Here is a 15,381-nt window from a genome sequence, read left to right as displayed (position 1 = left end):
AGACTCCCAACCTCAGCACAGACTCCCAGTCTCACACAGGCTCCCAGTCTCAGCATAGACTCCCAATCTCAGACAGAAATTCCCAATCTCAAAATACACTCCCAGTCTCAGCAGACTCGCAATCTCAGCACAGACATGCAGCCTCAGCACAGAGTCACAATCTCAGCACAGACTTGCAGTCTCAGCACAAACTCTCAGTTTCAACATATACTTTCAAATTGAAAACAGACTCCCAATCACAGGACAGACTCCCGGTCTCAGCACAGACTCCCAATCTCAGCCCAGACTTCCATTCTGAGCACTGACTTCCAATCTCAGCACAGACTCCCAATCTCAGCACAGTTTCCCATTCTCAGCACAGGCTCCCAGTCTCAGGACAGACTCCCAATCTCAGCACAGACTCCCCACCTCAGCACAGACTCCCAGTCTCAGCACAGACTCCCAGTCATACCACAGACTCCCAGTCTCAGTACAGACTCCAAATCTCAGCACAGACTCCCTGCCTCAGCACAGACTCCCAACCTCAGCACAGACTCCCAGTCCCAACACAGACTCCCAGAATCAACACTAACTCCCAGTCTCAGCATACACTTTCAAACTGATCACAGACTCACAGTCTCAGGACAGACTACCAGTCATACCACAGACTCCCAGTCTCAGGACAGACTCCCAATCTCAGCACAGACTCCCGGTGTCAGTACAGACTCCAAATCACAGCACAGACTCCCAGTCTCATCAGAGAGCCCCACTCTCAGCAGTGACTCCCAATCTCAGCACAGACTCCCAATCTCAGCACAGTCTTTCAAACTGACGACAGACTCACAGTCTCAGCACAGTTTGTCAGTCCCAACACAGACACACAGTCCCAACACAGACTCCGAGTCCCAGCACAAACTCCCAGTCTCAGCATATACTTTCAAACTGATCACAGACTCACAGTCTCAGGACAGACTACCAGTCTCAGCACAGACTCCCAATCTCAGCACAGACTCTCAGTCTCAGCACAAACTCCCAGTCTCAACATATACTTTCAAACTGAAAACAGACTCCCATTCTCAGCACAGACTCCCAATCTCAGCACAGTTTCCCATTCTCAGCACAGACTCCCAGTCTCAGGACAGACTCCCAATCTCAGCACAGACTCCCTGCCTCAGCACAGACTCCCAACCTCAGCACAGACTCCCAGTCCCAACACAGACTCCCAGAATCAACACTAACTCCCAGTCTCAGCATACACTTTCAAACTGATCACAGACTCACAGTCTCAGGACAGACTACCAGTCATACCACAGATTCCCAGTCTCAGGACAGACTCCCAATCTCAGCACAGACTCCCGGTGTCAGTACAGACTCCAAATCACAGCACAGACTCCCAGTCTCATCAGAGAGCCCCACTCTCAGCAGTGACCCCCACTCTCAGCAGTGACTCCCAATCTCAGCACAGACTCCCAGTCTCAGCACAGTCTTTCAAACTGACGACAGACTCACAGTCTCAGCACAGTTTGTCAGTCCCAACACAGACACACAGTCCCAACACAGACTCCGAGTCCCAGCACAAACTCCCAGTCTCAGCATACACTTTCAAACTGATCACAGACTCACAGTCTCAGGACAGACTACCAGTCTCAGCACAGACTCCCAATCTCAGCACAGACTCACAGTCTCAGCACAGACTCCCTGTCATACCACAGACTCCCAGTCTCAGCACAGACTCCCAACCTCAGCACAGACTCCCAGTCTCACACAGGCTCCCAGTCTCAGCATAGACTCCCAATCTCAGACAGAGATTCCCAATCTCAAAATACACTCCCAGTCTCAGCAGACTCGCAATCTCAGCACAGACATGCAGCCTCAGCACAGAGTCCCAATCTCAGCACAGACTTGCAGTCTCAGCACAAACTCTCAGTTTCAACATATACTTTCAAATTGAAAACAGACTCCCAATCACAGGACAGACTCCCGGTCTCAGCACAGACTCCCAATCTCAGCCCAGACTTCCATTCTGAGCACTGACTTCCAATCTCAGCACAGACTCCCAATCTCAGCACAGTTTCCCATTCTCAGCACAGGCTCCCAGTCTCAGGACAGACTCCCAATCTCAGCACAGGCTCCCCACCTCAGCACAGACTCTCAGTCTCAGCACAGACTCCCAGTCATACCACAGACTCCCAGTCTCAGTACAGACTCCAAATCTCAGCACAGACTCCCAACCTCAGCACAGACTCCCATTCTCAGCACAGACTCCCAGTCATACAACCGACTCCCAATCACATCAAAGACTCACAGTCTCAGCACAGACTCGCCGTTTCAGCAGAATCTGCCAGTCCCAGCACAGAAGCCCAGTCCCAACACAGACTCCCAGTCCCAGCATAGACTTTCCAACTGAACACAGAATCCCAGTCTCTTGACAGACGCCCAATCTCAGGACTGACTCCCAGTCACAGCATAGACTCCCAATCTCAGACACAGATTCCCAGTCTCAGAATTGACTCCCAGTCTCAGCAAAGGCTCCCAATCTCAGCACAGACTCTCAGTCTCAGCACAAACTCCCAGTCTCAACATATACTTTCAAACTGAAAACAGACTCCCATTCTCAGCACAGACTCCCAATCTCAGCACAGTTTCCCATTCTCAGCACAGACTCCCAGTCTCAGGACAGACTCCCAATCTCAGCACAGACTCCCTGCCTCAGCACAGACTCCCAACCTCAGCACAGACTCCCAGTCCCAACACAGACTCCCAGAATTAACACTAACTCCCAGTCTCAGCATACACTTTCAAACTGATCACAGACTCACAGTCTCAGGACAGACTACAGTCATACCACAGACTCCCAGTCTCAGGACAGACTCCCAATCTCAGCACAGACTCCCGGTGTCAGTACAGACTCCAAATCACAGCACAGACTCCCAGTCTCATCAGAGAGCCCCACTCTCAGCAGTGACTCCCAATCTCAGCACAGACTCCCAATCTCAGCACAGACTCCCAGTCTCAGCACAGTCTTTCAAACTGACGACAGACTCACAGTCTCAGCACAGTTTGTCAGTCCCAACACAGACACACAGTCCCAACACAGACTCCGAGTCCCAGCACAAACTCCCAGTCTCAGCATACACTTTCAAACTGATCACAGACTCACAGTCTCAGGACAGACTACCAGTCTCAGCACAAACTCCTAGTCCACACAGACTGGCAGTGCCAGCAAAGAAACCGAGATTCATCAAGGACCCCCGATCTCAGCACGGACTCCAATCCTCAGAACAGACTCCCAGTCTCAGCATAATCCTCTAGTCCCTACACAGACTGGCAGTGCCAGCACAGAAACCGAGATTCATCACAGACTCCCAATCTCAGCACGGACTCCAGTCCTCAGGCACAGACTCCCAGTCTCAGCACAGTTTCACATTCTCAGCACAATCTGTCAGTCCCAACACAGACGCCCAGTCCCAACACAGACACCCAGTGCCAGCACTAACTCCCAGTCTCAGCATACACTTTCAAACTGAACATAGACTCCCAGTCTCATGACAGACGCCCAATGTGAGGACTGAATACCAGTCTCAGCACAGATTCCCAGTCTTTGCACAGACTGCCATTCTCAGCACAGACTCCCATTCTCAGCACAGATTCCCCGTCTCAGCACAGACTCCCATTCTCAGCACAGCCTCCAAATCTCTGCACAGATTCCCAGTCTCAGTACAGACTCCCAGCCTCGGTACAGACTCCAAATCTCAGTACAGACTCCACATCTCAGCACAGACTCCCATTCTCAGCACAGTTTCCCAGTCTCAGCACAGACTTCCAGTCCGAACACAGACTCCCAGAATCAGCATACACTTTCAAACTGAACATAGACTCACAGTCTCAGGGCAGACTCCCAGTCACAGCACAGACTCCCATTCTCAGCACAAACTCCCAGTCTCAGCGCAGACTCCCATTCTCAGCACAGACTTCCAGTCTCAGCACAGACACCCAATCTCAACACAGACTCCCAGTCTCAGCACAGACTTTCAGTCTCAGCATGGACTCCCAGTCTCAGCACAGACTCCCAGTCTCATCACAGATTCCCCGTCTCAGCACAGACTCCCATTCTCAGCACAGACTTCCAGTCTCAGCACAGACACCCAATCTCAATACGGACTCCCAGCCGCAGCACAAACTCCTAGTCCCTACACAGACTCCCAGTGCCAGCAAAGAAACCGAGATTCATCACAGATTCCCAATCTCAGCACGGACTCCAATCCTCAGACACAGACTCACAGTCTCAGCACAATCTGCCAGTCGCAACACAGACGCCCAGTCACAACACGGATACCCAGTATCAGCACTAACTCCCAGTCTCTGCATACACTTTCAAACTGAACATAGACTCCCTGTCTCAGGGCAGACTCCCAATCTCAGGACAGACTCCCAGTGACAGCACAGACTCCCAATCTCAGCACAGACTCCCAGTCTTAGCAAAGACTCCCATTCTCAACACAGACTCCCAATCACATGAAAGACTCCCAGTCTCAGCACAGACTCCCATTCTCAGCAGAGACTTTCAGTCTCAGTACAGACTCCCAAGCTCAGCACATACTCCCCGTCATACCACAGACCCCCAGCTCAGGACAGACTCCCATTCTCAGCACAGAATCCCATTCTCAGCACAGAATCCCATTCTCAGTACAGACTCCCTATCTTAGCACAGACTCCCACTCTCAGCACAGACTCCCTATCTTAGCACAGACTCCCAATCTCAGCACAGACTCCCAATCTCAGCACAGACTCGCAGTCTCAGCACATACTCCCCGTCATACCACAGACCCCCAGCTCAGGACAGACACCCAGTCCCAACACAGACTCCCAGTCCCAGCACAAACTCCCAGTCTCAGCATAGACTTTCAAACTGAAAACAGTCTCCCAATCTCAGGACAGATTCCCGGTCTCAGCACAGACTCCCAAACTCAGCACCGTTTCCCAGTCTCAGCACAGACTCCCCGTCTCAACCCAGACTCCCATTCTCAGCACAGACTCCCAATCTCAGCACAGTCTCCCAATCTCAGCACAGACTTCCAGGCTCAGCACAGATTCCCAAACTCAGCACAGACTCCCAGTCTCAGCACAGACTCCCAATCTCAGCACAGATTCCCAATCTCAGAACAGACTCCAATTCCGAGCACAGACTTCCAGTCTCAGCACAATCGGCCAGTCCCAACACAGACACACAGTTCCAACACAGACTCCAAGTCCCAGCACAAACTCCCAGTCTCAGCATAGACTTTCAAACTGAAAACAGACTCCCAGTCTCAGCACAGACTCCCAGTCTATGCACAGACTGTCGTTCTCAGCACTTTATTCCTGATGAAGGGCTTTTGCCCGAAACGTCGATTTCGAAGCTACTTGGATGCTGCCTGAACTGCTGTGCTCTTACAGCACCACTAATCCAGAATCTGGTTTCCAGCATCGGCAGTCATTGTTTTTACCTCCCAATTTCAGCACAATCTGCTCGCCCCAACACAGACGCCCAGACCCAACACAGACTCCCAGTCCCAGTACAAACTCCCAGTCTCAGCATAGACTTTCAAACTGAACACAGACTCTCAGTCTCATGACAGACGCCCAATCTGAGGACTGACTCCCAGTCTCAGCACAGACTCGCCGTTTCAGCACAATCTGCTCGCCCCAACACAGATGCCCAGACCCAACACAGACTCCCAGTCCCAGCACAAACTCCCAGTCTCAGCATAGACTTTCAAACTGAACACAGACTCCCAGTCTCATGACAGACGCCCAATCTGAGGACTGACTCCCAGTCTCAGCACAGACTCCCAGTCTCAGTACAGATTCCCAGTCTATGCACAGACTCGCGTTCTCAGCACAGACTCCCAATCTCAGCACAGACTCCCAGTCTCAGCACAGACTCCCAGTCTCAGCACAGACTCCCCGTCATACTACAGACTCCCAGTCTCAGCACAGACTCCCAATCTCAGCACAGACTCCCCGTCATACCACAGACTCCCAGTCTTAGCACAGACTCCCAAACTCAGCACAGACTCCCAGTCCCAGCACAAACTCCCAGTCTCAGCATAGACTTTCAAACTGAAAACAGACTCCCAATCTCAGCACAGACTCCCAATCTCAGCACAGAGTCCCAATCTCAGCACAAACTCCTAGACCCTGCACAGACTCCCAGTCCCACCATAGATTTTCACACTGAATACAGATTCCCAGTCTCACGACAGACGCCTGATCTCAGAACTGACTCCCAATCTCAGCACAATCTGCCAGTCCCAACACAGACTCCCAGAATCAGCACTAACTCCTAGTCTCAATATACCCATTCATGCTGAACATAGACTCTCAGTCTCAGGACAGCCTCCCAGTCTCACCAAGGACTCCAAATCTCAGGACAGACTCCCTGTCTCAGCACGGACACCAAATCTCAGCACAGACACACGATCTCATCACAGACTCCCATTCTCAGCACAGAATCCCAATCTCAGACACAGACTCCCTATTCTCATCACAGACTCCCAGTCCCACTACAGACTCCCAGTCCCACCACAGATTCCTGGCCTCAGCACAGACTCCCAGTCTCAGGACAGACTCCCATGTTTCAGAACAAACTCCCAATTTCAAGACAGAATCACAGTCTCAACACAGACCCCCAGACTCATTATGCACTCCTAGTCTCAACATGGACTCCCAATCTAAGCATGGATCCCACCGTCAGCACTGATTCTCAGCCTCAGCCTGGACTCCCAATCTCAGCAGAGACTACCAATCTCAGCACAGACTCATAGTCCCAGCACGGGCTCCCAGTCACAGCACGGATTCCAGTCACAGGACAGATTCCCAGTCTCTGTCCAGACTCTCAATCCCAGCAGGGATTCCTGGTCTCAGCACGTACTCCCTGTCTCGGCACAAACTCCCAATCTCAGCACGGACCCCCAGCCTTAGCACAGATTCCCAGTCTCTGTACGGATTCCCAGTCTCAGTGTGCTGTCCCAGCCTTGAAATTCTCAAGTTCAACCCTCAGCACTGTTTGGAGACAGTGCAGACGACGTTGAAAGGTCTCTTATTCTGAACTTTACGTATCTGTATTTTTCTAATTTAATCCCATGAATTTTCACTTTTTTTCTTACTCTGTCATGCAAGTTTTTAAAATTTCTTTATTTTTAAAATATTTCCGAAGAATTTGTACATAAGACTCAGTGCCTGGGTACCTTTGATTCCAAAGTAGCGTGGAACGTGGCGATTTCTTAAATTTTCACTGTACTCATGTAAATTCATGTGATTACAAAGCTAATTCTAATTCTACCCTGCTGAGGTTCTACAGCACTTTCCACGTGCCTTTGCAATATTTTGCCTGTTTCCTTTATCAGTCTTCCTTTTTCCTAAGAATGAAACCCTGAGCAACTCAATGTGGTACAAGCAGAAGTTTGTAACCAAGGACTTAATAAACATTTTGTAATTTGAAGTCGCAACTGTAAATAAAGCTACCTCAATTATGGAGAGTTAAATTTAACTTTGTTTTCCACTCAGACCAACATGGCACTGAAAACTATTGCTTTTAAGTCCTTATATTTGGTTTGTATTCTGAGCATTATAGGAACAATGCAATTATAATTTCCTGGGGCAATTACAGTTTGATTTTAGTATATAAAGGTAGAATCTGAAATAGGAATGATATGGAGGTGTCGCTGTTGGACTGGGATGGACAAGGTCAGAAGTCACACAACACCAGGTTAGAGTGCAACAGGTTCATTTGAAATCACTTGCTTGTGATTTTAAATAAACCTGTCAGACTATAAATTTGATTTGGAGATGCCGGTGTTGGACTGGGGTGTACAAAGTTAAAAATCACACAACACCAGGTTATAGTCCAACGGGTTTAATTGGAATACTGGATTAGTGGTGCTGGAAGAGCACAGCAGTTCAGGCAGCACCCAACGAGCAGTTTAATTGGAAGCACACTAGCTTTCGGAGCAATGCTCCTTCATCAGGTGATTGTGGAGGGCTCAATCCTAACACAGAATTTATAGCAAAAATTTACAGTGCGATGTAACTGAAATTATACATTGAAAAATTGATTGCCTGTAAAGCCTTTTATCTGTTAGAATACAGTGATAGTTTCACTTCTTGCATGTGTAAATCACAAAACCTTTTTTTAAAAGTTTCATTCTCGCGTTAGCTGTTAACAATGGTGATAGCTAGACAATATGTTGAAGGTGGATTAGTGGTGCTGGAAGAGCACAGCAGTTCAGGCAGCATCCAACGAGCAGCGAAATCGATGTTTCGGGCAAAAGCCCTTCATCAGGTGTTAGCCCCCTGTGTTCTCTGTCTATGTACCCTCACAAGAATGGGGTACGATGCTCAACTCGTCGACTGCCAGTTTCCGACGTGCCACTGCAAGGAACCGTAATGACCTCCTCAGGAGACAGAAAGTTGTTCCAACCGACAGGGTAACCTTCGTTGTTCAGTATTTCCCAGGAGCTGAAAAATTATGCCATGTTCTTTGTGACCTGCAACACATTATCAATGAGGATGAGCACCTCACCCCCAAGACCTTCCCCAAACCTCCACTACTTGCCTTTAAACAATCACCAAACCTCAAATAGATCGTTGTTATTAGCAAGCTGCCCGGCTCTCAGGACAACTCCATACAATCCTGTCACAGTAGATGCTGCAAGACGTGTCAGAGTGTGGACATAGATACCACCATTACGTGTGGGGACATCTCCCACCTTGTATATGGCAGGTACTCATGTGACTCAGCCAACTTTGTCTATCTTATACGTTGCAGGCAAGGATGCCCAGAGGCATGGTACATTGGGGAAACCGAGCAAAGGCTACGACGACGGATGAATGGGCACTGCACAACAATCAACAAACAGGAGAGTTCCCTCCCAGTTGGGGAACACTTCAGTGGTCCAGGACATTCAGCCTCGGACCTTCGGGTGACCATCCTCCAAGGTGGACTTCGGGACAGGCAGCAGAGAAAAGTGGCCGAGCAGAGGCTGACAGCTAAGTTCGGTACCCATAGGGAGGGCCTCAACTGGGACCTCGGGGCATTACAGGTGACCACCATTGCACTACACACACACACACACACACAGATATTCCTACACACACACACTCTCACACACACACACGGACATACATACACACAGACGCGCACACAGACACCCACACACACCCTTACAGACACACACACTCCCACACTCACACATGCACCCCCTCACAGACTTAAGAGACTCTGCACTCACTACACACACACATGCACTTTCTCACACTCGCAACCCAGACAGACAGACACACACTGACAGACAAAGAGCCACATGTACACATATATTTTGTGAGGTGAATTTGTACTTTCAGGGTTACATTGTACTTTGCTCAAAAGCAGCATGCATTCATGTAGAAATCTGAGCTCAAAAACTGCATGAATTCACTTAAAACACCGTTATCTCACTTTTTAGATTAGAATCAATCTAAACATCAGGTCATAGACAGAGAACACAGGAGGCTAACACCTTCAACATATTGCCTAGCTATCACCCATTGTTAACAGCTAACCCGAAAATGCAACTTTTTAAAAAAAGGGTTTTGTGATTTACACATGAAAGAAGTGAAACTATCACTGTATTCTAACAGATGTAAGGCTTAATAGACAATCAATTTTTCAATGTATAATTTCAGTTACATCACACTGTAAATTTTTGCTATAAATTCTGTGTGTTAGGATTGAGCCCTCTACTACCACCTGATGAAGGAGCATCGCTCCGAAAGCTAGGGTGCTTCCAATTAAATCTGTAAGACTATAACCTAGTGTTGTATGTCTTCTGACTGAAATAAGAAAGCCAGCCAGGTAAGTTGAACTGTTCAGGAAGGGCTCACAATCAGAGGATTAATTAAGATGAGTAAAGTTAAAAAGTCACACAGCACCAGGTTATAGTCCAGCAGGTTTATTTGGAAGCACTAGCTTTCGGGGCGCTGCTCCTTCATCAGGTAATTGTAATGGATGAGCTTGAAGGAGCAGCGCTCCGAAAGCTAGTGTTTCCAATTAAACCTGTTGGACTATAACCTGGTGTTGTGTGATTTTTAACTTTGTTCACCCCAGTCCAACACTGGCATCTCCACATCATAAGATTAGCCCAGATTAGGCATACTTACATTTTGTTCAACCAGAGAACTTCTTTTGTACTTACCAGGTGGGCACCTCTCCGTCACCGACACTCCGTGTTTATTCTGAGCTAGGCACGAAACACAAAAGCTTGCTGTTGTTTCCAGTCTCAGTGTACTAACTGAATGAGTGCCATTGAATTCTGACTTTATACTGACCCTGGGATCAGTGAGGTTTAGACTTTCATCACTGATCTTCCATGTGATGACAGCAGGAGGACTGGCCTCAGCAATGCACTTGTACAGGACTTCCTGGCTGATTGTTACCTTGTCAGGCTTATCTAGAAGAAAGGAAACAAAATCCATTGGAGATCTTACTTAGTATGAACAAATCACTCGCTGAGCAGGTTCATGCCAAAGAGAGCCTGGATTGGAATCTTAATCCTGAAATTGAATTCATCAACTGGAATCAAAGCTTTTGACAGAAAAAAAACAAAAATAATTTGCTTGACTGATCATGAGGGAATGACTTGTTTTCTGCATCGATGTGCCTGGGTGATGTGAAAACATATTTATGTGTCTGTGCAAGTCTATATGTTACAAGAGAAACTTCAAATAAAGGACAAGACTTGATATGCAATATATATTTCACAGGATCCCTATGGTGCAGAGATAGGCCATTTGGGCGACTGAGTCTACCCTATTTTTGTATCCTCACATATATCATGGCTAACCCACTTGGGACAAAGTTTAAGCACACACAACACCAAGTTTTTTTGGAAGCACTAGCTTTTGCAGCACTGCCCCTTCATCAGGTGGCTGTGCAGCATAAGACATAAGGGACTACGGGACAATTTTAGCTTGGCCAGTCCACCTAACCGGCACAGCTTTGGACTGCGGTGGGAAACTGGAGCAAACCCTCACAGACAAGGGGTGAATGGGCAAACTCCACACAGACAGTTCGCCTGAGGTTGGGATTAAACCTGGATCCCTGGGCACTGTGGAGCAGCAGTGCTAACCACTGAGCCACAGAGCCCAGCCAATAAATTTTTAAAAGACAGAGAAGCATTTCTTGATTAACTCCTGCTCCTAAAGTCGATAATGAAGTTAATCTACAGTGTTAGCAGAATGGTTACAGTACAGAACGAGGTCAGTCGGTTCATCATATCTGTGCTGGATTTCTGAAGGAGTAGTTTAACTCCACTCTCCCACCTTCCCTCCAGATACCTTTACATTCTTCTTTATCAGGTACCAATCTAATCTGCTAATGAAGGTCTCAACTGAACCTAGCTCCACTATGGACACAAGCAGCACATTCCAGAACGTAACCATTCACCATCTGAAAATGATTTCCCCAGTATCAGTACAATCCATGAATACATCCTGCTGATCGTTAAACAACGTCTCTTATAAAAAATTGCTCAGATAAAGTTCATGCGTATCATAATTGCATTGAATCACTGCTATGGCTAGGCGATAGCCTAGTGCTATTAACAATCCAGTGGCCCATGTAATGTTCTGGTGACCCAGGTTTGAATGCTGTCACAGCAGATGGTGCAAATTGAATTCAATTTTGAAAAATTCTGGAATTAAGAGTCGAATGATGATCGTGAACCCATTGTCGATTGTTGGAAAAACCCCATCTGGTTCACTAATGCCTTTTAGGGAAGGAATCTATGATCCTTATCTGGTCTGGCCTACATGTGACTCCAGACCCACAGCAATGTGGTTGACTGTTACTGGCCTCTGGGCAATTAGGAGTGGGCAATAAATGCTGGCCTAGCCAGTGATGCCCCCAATCTGTAAATGAATTTGAAAATATCAGGAGGAGCTCTTTATAAACATAAAGGCTTCACCTCTCCCCAAACTGTTAACTTCTTCACTCATCTTAAAAACAAAGCTTTCTGGTTCCAAAATGTTTGACGGCTAGATCCAAAATACAATCGACTTTAACTTTTCTAAAATGCAAAGGAGAGACGGTTGAACCAGTTATGATTCACAAGGGTAACACCTAATTGGGATGAAGCAAGGTATCAGTGCTGATGGAAAAAAAAGTCTGTTTCAATCTTTAAATTCCCCAGTCGTTTTTTTTGTCAGGCTCTGTTATGTTGGGGACACTTAACCTGATGTGGCAGTGCTGATGTTGGAACGGAGTGGACAAAGTTAAGGATCACACAACACCGGGTTATAGTCCAACTATACTTCCGAATAAACCTGTTGGACGAGAACCTGGTGTTGTGTGATTTTTAACTACCAAAGCCTATTAGCTTGGAAAATCCAGTTGTGTGCAGTGAGGCCATATTAGAATCAGTTGTGCACTTTGTTTTACATTACTGCTGTGGAGGTGCTGGTGTTGGACTGGGGTGGACAAAGTTAAAAATCACACAACACCAGGTTATAATCCAACCGGTTTATTTGGAAGCATTAGCTTTTGGAGAGCTGCTCCTTCATCAGCAGTACTTTGAAAGCTAGTGCTTTCAAGTAAACTTGTTGGATTATAGCCTGGTGCTGTGTGATTTTCTACATCACTGTTATCGTAGCCTGTAATGGAAAATTAACAAATTTAATATTTACTGTGAAATCTGAAAGATAATGCCTTTCTAAATTTAACGCTGTGCTGAGCTTTGCAAACAATATTTTGTTGAATTCTCCAGCCAGGAGACAGCTTGGCTTTGTTTGTATTCAACTTGACCTTACAACAGTCGAATTCAGCGAAAGCTGAGGAAAGCATAAGAACAGTTATGTCCATGACCAGGGGATGAAAAAATAACAACATGAGTTTTCCCAGTCTTTGCCCTTGAGAGCGTGATAAGAATGGTATAAGAAGGGTATTTGAATTATGCTCAAGTGCCCCTTACATGAGTCATCTGGTCGAATGTATTGGGTCAGCTCTGCAGAATCTGAATAAAAACTCTTTTCTTTGCTCTTGCTAACAGTTGAGTCGATTTAATTTCCATGACATAGACTTAATGAGGTTACTACTTCATGTCTAATGTTTTATTTTAGTATGTTATACCACTACCAAATGCTAGCATGCATTACACACCACAAGTGTGTCCATAATTTATGGAATCATAGAATTCCTACAGTGAAAAAACAGACCATTTGGCCCATTGAGTCCACAGTGACCCTCCGAAGAACACCCACCCAGACCCACACTCCTTCTCTACCATACACTTTCCCTGTAATCCTGTGGTCAATCCACCTAACCTGCACAGCTTTAGGCTGTGGGAAGAAACCCTCACAGTCACGGGGGAAACATGCAAACGTCATAGAGTCACGTGAGGGTGGAATCAAACCCAAGTCCTTGACACTGTGATGCAGCCGTGCTAACCACTGAGCCATCTTGCCATCCTAAGATTATCTATAAGCTGCCTCATTATTCTGTGTAGGGATATGTATGCTCAGCCATACCTTGCAATTTTCAACAAAGGGATAGCTCACAGGTCTGAGCAGGTAGCATTTTACATTGAATTTTAACATCTTGTAAATGCTTTGAGTCTTACACATGTCAAGGCATGGACTTGATGGGCTGAATGGCACGCTTCCACACTGTAGGCATTCTAAGAAGTTGCTTGTATCCTGTAAACGCTTAGGAAGCTGGAAAATAATCTTCATTCTGCATTCAAGTTGTTTGTTTGTTCAGCTTCAGACTCTGAATCGGTTGCTTTGAATGAGAAGGTGATCGAGTTTCCTCACTCTCAGATTTCAGTGGCTAACTCATTCCTATTGATTGATTCAACCAATGTTTAATTCACACCAAGTCGGAGGTTTGATTGGTAAATTAAGAGATTGGTTTTCATCTCAGCCAATGCTTCATGCTAGGGACAAAAAAAGTGCAGATGCTAGAATCTGCAATAGACAGGCAGGAGGCTGGAAGAACACAGTAAGCCAGGCAGCATCAGGAGGTGAAGAAGTCGATGTTTTGGGTGTGTTCTTCAGGACAAACAGCCAAGCTTCTGGTATTGAGACTAGCTCCAATGCAACAAGGGGTACGTTGGCTTGCAAGAGATCAAGTGCGTTAGAGGATTCTGTAGTCCAAGGAACAGACAGACGTTTCTGTGGCTAGCAGAGAAAAAGCAGAATGGTGTGTTGTTTCCCTGGTGCCAGGATCAAGGATGTCTCAGAGAGGGTGCGGAATGTTCTCTCAGGGGAGAGGGGCCAGCAAGAGGTCATTGTCCACATTGGAACCAACGATATAGGAGGGAAAAGGTTGAGATTCTGAAGGGAGATTACAGAGAGTTAGGTCGAAATTTAAAAAGGAGGTCCTCAAGGGTACGAGCTAGTGAGGGCAAGAATAGGAGGATAGAGCAGATGAATGCATAGCTGAGGAGCTGGAGTATGGGAGAAGGATTCACATTTTTGGATCATTGGAATCTCTTCTGGGGTAGGAGTGACCTGAACAAGAAGGACGGATTGCACCTAAATTGGAAGGGGTCTAATATACTGGCAGGGAAATTTGCAAGAGCTGCTCAAGAGGATTTAAACTAGTAAGGTGGGGAGGTGGGACCCAGGGAGATAGTGAGGAAAGAGATCAATCTGTGACGGGTACAGTTGAGAACAGAAGTGCATCAAACAAACAGTCAGGGCAGGCGGGGACAAGGCAGGACTAATAAATTAAACTGCATTTATTTCAATGCAAGGGGCTTAACAGGGAAAGCAGATGAACTCAGAGTATGGTTAGGAACATGGGACTGGGATATCATAGCAATTACAGAAACATGGCTCAGGGATGGGCAGTACTGGTAGCTTAATGTTCCTGGATACAAATGCTACAGGAAGGATAGAAAGGGAGGCAAGAGAGGAGGGAGAGTGGCATTTTTGATAAGGGATAGCATTACAGCTGTGCTGAGGGAGAATATTCCCGGAAATACATCCAGGGAAGTTATTTGGGTGGAACTGAGAAATAAGTAAGGGATGATCACCTTATTGGGATTGTATGATAGACCCCCCAATAGTCAGAAGGAAATTGAGAAACAAACTTGGAAGGAGATCTCAGCTATCTGTAAGAATAATAGGTTAGTTATGGTAGGGGATTTTAACTTTCCAAACATTGACTGGGACTGCCATAGTGTTAAGGGTTTAGATGGAGAGGAATTTCTTAAGTGCATACAAGACAATTTTCTGATTCAGTATGTGGATGTACCTGTTAGAGAAGGTGTAAAACGTGACCTACTCTTGGGAAATAAGGCAGGTGACTGAGGAGTCAGTGGGGGAGCACTTTGGGGCCAGCGACCATAATTCTATTTGTTTTAAAATAGCCATGAAAAAGGA

General features: G+C 46.7%; 1 protein-coding gene across 2 annotated transcripts in view; it reads right to left on the bottom strand.

The window, feature by feature from the left end:
- Positions 1-15,381, bottom strand: part of LOC140492233 (B-cell receptor CD22-like) — a 119,959-nt gene that overhangs the window by 61,884 nt on the left and 42,694 nt on the right. For both annotated transcript variants that reach the window (XM_072591142.1, XM_072591143.1), the window contains exon 6: positions 10,194-10,448. In XM_072591142.1, the coding sequence (XP_072447243.1) occupies positions 10,194-10,448 (255 nt within the window). The remainder of the gene's footprint in view (positions 1-10,193; positions 10,449-15,381) is intronic.

Source organism: Chiloscyllium punctatum, chromosome 20, assembly GCF_047496795.1.
Source record: "Chiloscyllium punctatum isolate Juve2018m chromosome 20, sChiPun1.3, whole genome shotgun sequence".
Lineage (NCBI taxonomy): Eukaryota > Metazoa > Chordata > Chondrichthyes > Orectolobiformes > Hemiscylliidae > Chiloscyllium > Chiloscyllium punctatum.
The sequence above is the reverse complement of the archived record's forward strand: the minus strand, read 5'-3'. Positions and strand labels throughout refer to the sequence as shown.